Source organism: Nelumbo nucifera, chromosome 4, assembly GCF_055504915.1.
Source record: "Nelumbo nucifera cultivar China Antique chromosome 4, China Antique-T2T, whole genome shotgun sequence".
NCBI lineage: Eukaryota > Viridiplantae > Streptophyta > Magnoliopsida > Proteales > Nelumbonaceae > Nelumbo > Nelumbo nucifera.
Window position 1 is genome coordinate 28,068,318 of NC_142652.1, and position 7,736 is coordinate 28,076,053.

At 39.6% G+C, this 7,736-nt stretch overlaps 1 protein-coding gene across 2 annotated transcripts; it reads left to right on the top strand.

The window, feature by feature from the left end:
• The first annotated feature begins 1,576 nt into the window (after positions 1-1,576).
• On the top strand, positions 1,577-5,651 carry LOC104602904 (glycosyltransferase BC10). Of its 2 annotated transcripts, none has more exons than XM_088902796.1 (3): positions 1,577-1,977; positions 2,273-3,022; positions 4,640-5,651. In XM_088902796.1, the coding sequence occupies exons 2-3, from the start codon at positions 2,429-2,431 to the stop codon at positions 5,279-5,281; spliced, it is 1,236 nt and encodes a 411-aa protein (XP_088758922.1). In that variant the 5' UTR covers positions 1,577-1,977; positions 2,273-2,428; the 3' UTR covers positions 5,282-5,651. The 2 variants fall into 2 exon arrangements, with proteins under 2 accessions (XP_088758922.1, XP_088758923.1); XM_088902797.1 differs by having other exon boundaries at positions 1,577-1,815.
• Positions 5,652-7,736: the final 2,085 nt, after the last annotated feature.

Genomic DNA, 7,736 nt, shown 5'->3' on the forward strand with positions numbered 1-7,736 from the left:
GAAGACTCTATTCTGAGCTTCTAAGAAATTTCAGCCGTTCGTTTGTATTTGCCATTTCTGGCATATTCACGCAAGAATAAGGGGGCAACCTCTTGCAGTCAGAAAGGGACCCTGCTCAGACTTAACAAGTGGGGTATAGGGCCTGAAAACGATCCAGCCTGTAAGGCTGATGGAATAATTAAACGAAGCTTGGGCTTGGAGGCTTGGAGCCACAAACCCGAATCTGTGTTATAGTGCAGAAGGCCATTGACTGGGGTTATATTATTATCTCTACCAACTACGATCTTGTTTTGTTGGTTGAGGTTGAGACGTTGAGTTGAGGGTGCACCTCAACTCCATATCCATGTAACGTGCCTTAAAGCCCAAAATCAACCTTTTCTCAGTAACACTAACACGGATAAGGCTTCTTGGCCCATGACCCGCCGGAGACACCTAATGGTTCATGGGGTTGCCCCAGTAACACGTGCACTGCTTGTTTCTGATGAGAAATCAATGGAGGTGATGGTAGGTTACCTCCTTCGTGTGCTGGGGGTTTATTTTGTAGCACCGTTGGGTACAGGGTGGGGGTGGGGTCCGTGGAAAACGGGGTGTGCAAAACCCAACCATGCCCCACCCCATTGCCATTTGTAGTTGGGAGTAGGGATGTTAATGAACCAGTTTTGGGTTAGACCCCATCCAAACCTAAATCAACTTGTAAACGGACCAACAAGATATATTGATGAATTAGACCAATCCAGACTTAGTGGTCCAAAGTATATATTGGATTGGATCTGGTTCATCCATAATAAATTTTATTGGATTGGATAGAATCAATATCTGATCCATTGATAGAAAGATAAGAATTTAGGTGTCAATAAACCAAATTTGGTTGGAATCAATCTAAATTAAAATAAATTTAAACAAATTAGACTGTTCAAATATTAAATTGGACCAATCCAAAATAGCCCAAAATATTCATTTAATTAGATCGGATTGGTCCAAATCCAATCCAATTGACACTCCTACTTGGGACCAAGGCCAACCTGAAACTGAAACCTAGTGATGGGCCAGCCTAAACGTCTACCTAATACATAGGGGCATACATGGAAGCAAGCAAACTGAAATTAATGAACCGGAATTTTACAAGGCCAACACCAAAACCAATTGGAAAATTAAACCGAAAGATCGGAACCCAAACCAGTTTAATATGTCCCTGAGAGGGTGAGTACGAGTCCAATACCGGTAGACTGATAATCAGCCACCGGTCGTATTTCAACAAATCTAAGCGTACATAGCCGTATTCTTATGGTCTACGGCCCACAGCTTGTGTTCATATGGTCTCCATTATTTCCAATTTAGTTAAGAAGATACTACACATTACACAAGATGTACACATGCACCAATCAATTGTATTTGTCTCTGCTCCCACATAATAATAGCGGTGCGGTGGTGTAATATTCGAAACACGTCAAGTGCTTACTGGGGGAGCTTTGAAGCTGCAAAGGTCAAAGTCCAACTCAGATGCCCGCGTTTGGTCTAAAAATAACTACTAGTACTAAAGAAAGACCAAAACCCCACAAGCGTGGCTGCGTCTGCGAGGGTAGAAGAAAGAAACAACGTGTTCTGGAATCTCGAGCAGCAGCCGGAGAAGAGTCCACGGTTTGCGAATTGTAAAGTCATCTGCCTCACTTTCCAAATGGGGCTGTCTCCCCGGAATAAATCTCTCTAGCGTGCACTGCTTATCCCAGAACACACTCTTTTTTTTGTAAGCAGAAGACACTCTTTAGATCTTAGACGACGAAGATTATATTTATTGCCGACATTAATTAATTTCTGGTTCGCTCCCTGTTCATCCTTTTGATCTCTTTGTCGTGGCCGTAATTACCTTTTTCTTTTTCTGTTTCAGCTTGTTCTATCTCTTCATCTCTGTGATACTGATAACACACCCTACAAGCTAGCCTGTCACCACTGCATTTTTCTTCAAATAGCTAGTTTTATGTAAGTTTGGTCCAGCCGATTTTGTATTGCTATGTTTTAATATGAGACCCGGGGAGTGGGGAGCTTCTTTATCCGTCTACTTTCTGTTTTGAGGCTTTTGAAAATTGTGATCAACTAGTTCCAATTTTGGAAAGCAATACTTTTCATAAAGTGATGATTCTGGTTTTTCAATTTTCTGTATACCTGCTGTTGTCTGTATCAGTAATTGGGCGTATTATTACTTCATATTACTAGTTAATATGAAGCGCTCTATTAATTAACAAGTTTTCCAGTTAATATTATTTTTGACCTTCAGCTATTCTCTTATTCAACTGAGGAAAGAAGCTTCCGAGGAAGGGAACATCAAGTTCGTCGTAGCTAACAAGTATCCCTCTTTTAAAAAGCCTACCATACAACTCCCCCTCCCCACTCAGACCCCTGAGCAATCATCTCTCTCCTCTCTCTAAAAACAATGAAGAATCAACAACAACAGCAACGGCCACCAACCTCCATAGCCAAGCTCTTCAATGCCCAGTTAAATTTGATTACACTTCTCAATCTTTTCATTTTCTTTACTCTGGGTTTGGCTCTTGGAGTCATAGTTAATTCTTATCTCAAGAACTTCTCGTTCAATTTTCAAATCACCCACTTCTCTATATCTTCTTCATCCTCACCACCATTAGCACCTCCGCCACCTCCGCTGCTTCCACCACCACAGCCATCATTGTCTGTGTCATCTTCTGTTCACCAACAAGAGAGCAACAAAACTGATCGCATTGGATTGAAAGAATATCTGAAGCCCCCTACGGTCATGCACGACATGAACGATGATGAGTTGCTCTGGAGGGCATCAATGGTGCCTCGGATACATGAATTCCCTTACAAGCGCGTTCCAAAGGTAGCCTTCATGTTCTTAACGAGGGGACGATTGGCGTTGGCTCCTCTCTGGGAGAAATTTTTCAAAGGGCATGAAGGACTCTACTCAATTTACGTTCATTCCAGTCCATCCTTCAACGATACTGAACCTGAGAGTCCTGTGTTCCAAGGCCGGAGGATCCCCAGTAAGGTCAGTTTCAACAACCTCATAGACAATTCAAATTTATATATGCTTTTCGCTTTCACTTATTGCTGTCTTCTAAGAAAATGCTTATACTGATGAGCAGAAAACCCAAAAATGAAAAAAAAAAAGAAGATATGTGTAAATTCATATAGGCCGAATTGAAAAAACTTCTTAATACTATAAAAAAGATTAGAAAAAACAATCAAACACACCATATTAGCTATACATGCATGGGGATGGTTGATAAAACAGGGTAGGATTCGTAGTTCAAGATTAAGCCATAGGATTGTTATTTGTTAACAGTCAAAAACTAATTGGGATAAGGAACCTGCAAATGCTAAAGCTCTTTCATTGTTCAAGAAACCAAATAGAAAATGCACCGAGACATACAAGATAAATTGAAATTAATGGTGAGAAGAAAAAGTAAAATTGGGATTTTCTTTAGGCTGAAAGCGGCGGAAAAACTCCAGGATGGTGATTCCGATTGGTCAAAGTTCTTCATGCATCATAGAAATTGCGTAAAATATTTCATCTATCCCCCCCCCCCCCCTTCTTTTACGGCAAACAACAATGTTTGGATTTATTCTGCCACCTAAAATGGAAACAAATGCTGTCTTAGACTCTTAGCTAACAAAGAATTCAGCCACCTTAGATGGAAACAAATGCTGGTGCCAACTCCCAAGCCCAAATGGAGGAAATTACGTGTAGGCAACAAGCAGCTTGAAAACTAAAACCTGTTGTCACAATATTATTTTCATTATAAATGTTCATCTCAAGCTCATGCTATGTCCAGCATAAGTGACCCTGGCTGTAATGGAATCAGAGAACAACATACACGCGAGGCGCAAGCAACTTTCAAATGCTATTAATTACTTTAGCCAGCCAATTAAGTGACAAAATCTAGTTAGATGGATTTCATTTTGTATCTTTGATTTCTTTCCAAATTAGAGAGAGAGAGAGAGAGAGAGAGAGCGTGGATTTGAAGAGTTCGGATCTAACCCTATAGATCCAAGTGGGTCCTTGGGGGTTGAGACTTAGAACTCAGAAGTACAATCCAGTCGGTGGGATGTAAATCAAGTAGTAGTAGTAGTAATAACTAATAAGAGCAAGTGACTGAGGTTTCCTCGTGTTCATTGCTTGGATTCCACTCCTTTTTAAGGTTTCGACAACGAAAGCATTCATTATCATTTTACAAAATTCTTTTCTTCTCGTGACCTGTACTCGTCATTTCTACGATTTTCTTTTGTAGATGAGACGAATGCGTGAATCTCTTTTCTGGAGAAAACGAACAAGACAAGAATCAATTCAAAAGCCATACCCAATATAATAGACACAGATACTATATATAATAATTTATATATTACGTACCGAAAGGGAATCAAACAACAACACTCAGCCATCGCCTAATAAAGGAACAACAAAGTTCTACTGTTTCAGAATCCCAGTCAAAGAAGAGGAAAACGTCTGTAGGAATTGTATCATTTATTGAGTTATAAATGCCTGGTCTCTACTTATAACTCCAAACCCTTTAACCCTTTAAATGCAAATCTCTCTCTGGTATATGTTCATTGCATTGAAATAACTTTGATTTCTTCATCTGTCGTTGTCCTCTTAATGATGCAGGACGTGCAATGGGGAAAGTTCAGTATGATAGAAGCTGAGCGACGCCTATTAGCCAATGCCCTACTTGACTTCTCCAACCAAAGATTTGTGCTTCTATCAGATGCATGCATTCCCCTCTTCAACTTCTCCACAGTCTACAATTACCTCATTGGTTCTACCAAATCCTTTGTAGAGGCTTACGATGAGCCAGGCCCAGTCGGCCGTGGCCGATACAGCCCCCGCATGAAGCCAGATATCAAGCTTAGTCAATGGCGAAAGGGTTCTCAGTGGTTTGAAATGGACCGGGACCTGGCCATCGAGATAGCCTCCGACCGGAAATATTTCTCTCTATTTGGGAGATACTGCAAGCCTTCGTGTTACTCAGATGAGCACTACATACCAACATTAGTGAGCTTGAAGTTCTGGGAGAAGAACTCGAACCGAAGCTTGACTTGGGTCGACTGGTCAAGAGGAGGACCACACCCTACCAGATTTATGAGAACAGATGTGACTGTAGAGCTTTTAGAGAGGATGAGGAGTGGAAGAACTTGCGAGTACAATGGCAAAACTACCAATGTTTGCTCTCTGTTTGCGAGAAAGTTCTATCCTAATACATTGGATAGGCTATTGAGGTTTGCACCAAAAGTAATGAAGTTCAACTGATCATAATAGAGTCTATAGACCATACATAGACACTGGTTCGACCTTAGTTATTAATTAGGGCAGAAGAAAAGCAAATGCCCTCGAATTTATTATTTATTTTTCTCTTAATTTTCATTTCATTTGTTAAGGGCTTCAAGTAAGTCCCTAGGGATTCAAACCCTACTGAATAACAGGGTTCTTCACAATTTTGAGGGGTCCTGACGATTATGATATGTGGATCAATCCCACCAGTGAATATAAAAGGAATGGCGACCATACAAATTGTTTCATTTTTTCTGTAATAAGAGTGCCTCTGGTCCTAATTGTTAACCAGCTGTATTGTAATTTCTTGGAATATTAATGAACGGATTCTTCATTTGTCAGTATTTTCAATTCTGTTTTTCCAATATTTCTTAATGCTTCATCTATTGGGTAAATAAGAATTAAGGATGATTGAAACTGAGGAGTCCCAAAATGTTATAGGCCTTTCATCCCATCAAGGACTCCCAATTTTCACAGTTAATAGGGAATTGTGTTTTGCTCAAACAAGTGAGAAAAAGAAAGTTGTGGTAAATTCGTTAATAATTGTAGAAAATGTCTCAAAAATTTTCTCACAAATTTCCCTTATTTTTATTTATTTTCCAAGGTATCAAACACAGTGCCCATTCTTAACCCAACCTGCCCATTTAGTAGATCACTGTCTTCTAGATGGATGCTTAATGAGTTGATGGGTTAAAGATCAATCCAGCCCCCTAAAACTTGCCATTCTACTATGAATAAAGGGATCTTCTCAAGTCTGAGTAAACAAGACAATAGAAGGTTCTGAGGCCCCTAAAACTTGGCATATGTTCCATGTTTTGAGGGGGACCAGAATCTACCCTATACAATTAAAATATTGATTCCATGGAAAATCACCATGATGTTACTAGACATAATTTTCCTTCCAGTTTTCTGGATGAATGAGTGTCCACATGACGGTATCACAGTAGAATGATATTAGCTAGAATTGGTTTTTCTGTGGCTCTTTTTTATTTTAACTCTCCAGCTAAGAGTAGGCACTGTCACTTCTACCAGTAAAGTCCCTTTGACTTATGGTCGGTGGGCAAGGCATGCAAACGCGAAACGCCTCTCTCAATAGCGCAGCACATCAAGTCATCGACCAGACTTACAGACCTGTTTTTACTCTATTCATAGCTCATTCACTTTTCTTCTGCGCAAGCTCTTTGAACAGCAGGCCTGCCCTTAATGTTAGCCCAATGCAGTTATCACTCTGACAGAGTGGGCTCCCAGGTCCCAGCCTTAACTCAACAGAGCTCATGTTCCATCTTATATTTGATACATGGATGTCCTTTAACTGATATATACCTTGTTCCATAACTACTCTCTCTCTCTCTCAACTAGATTCCAGCCTGACATCAGAAAACCTCCCTAGTAGGTATAGGACCCTTGTCAGATAAAAAGCACAGAGAATAGATGGGAGTCCTTACTATCCAAATAAAGAATCTGAGCAATTAATCAGGTGGTTAAGGTCGTTAGATAACTTATATCATCTTCTTGATGAGATCTACTGTAACAAGCCAACGAGAGGGCAATTGGATGGACTCGAGTCGCATTTGTCACGCCCGTTTTAGGAAGCAAAGAATCAGTACTGATTCAGAAAACCTTACTACTGTATCACTCACTCATAGTCCAAATGTTTGGTAGAGTTTTAGCCGTGCACAATTACTGGTTAGGGGACAAAAAAGGAGCAGCATCGCTGCAACTCCAACAAGGAGCCAAAGTTGAAGATTGAAACCACCAACCACTTGTATTGCGCCTCAGTACTAAAACATTTACAGGCTTACACCACGAATTTCAATACAGCTCACATGTATATGGGTCAGAGGTCAGCCCCACTCACTGAAACCTAATTTAAAGCTTTCTGAGAATGGAATAAAGAAACAATAAAAAAGAGCAGTGAACTATAAGTGATGATAACTCTAAATTTGTCTCTCAAATGATGCATGCAACTAGTCATACAAATATATTTTCAGTCTAAACCATATTAATTAAAGTCACTCTATAAATTAAACTAACACTTTTCTTCCTTAAAAAGAAAAAAAATACTTTGGAGCTAATTAAACTAGTTTTGCTAATAAGGTTGTTAAATGACTAAGACTTCTTAACATGGAAAACTAGTTAGTTTGGAGCTCAAAAGGAGTTTTCTACCTGTTCCTCTTCTAATCTGTCATTCATAGAAACTTTTGGGTGAGATTATTTTGCCATGTATAAGAATTAAGCCCATACTATAGATAATTCTCAAATTAAAGATTAAGGCTTTGAATGGCTAATAGTAATTGTGAAAATCACAAATACAAGATGAGGCATATGCCTGATATACACTTCTCTGATAAAATTTAAAACAAGCTATGAATGGTGTGGCTCCTATATCCAATGGACAGTTTGGGTTAAATCTCCAAGATCCCTGCACATGGCA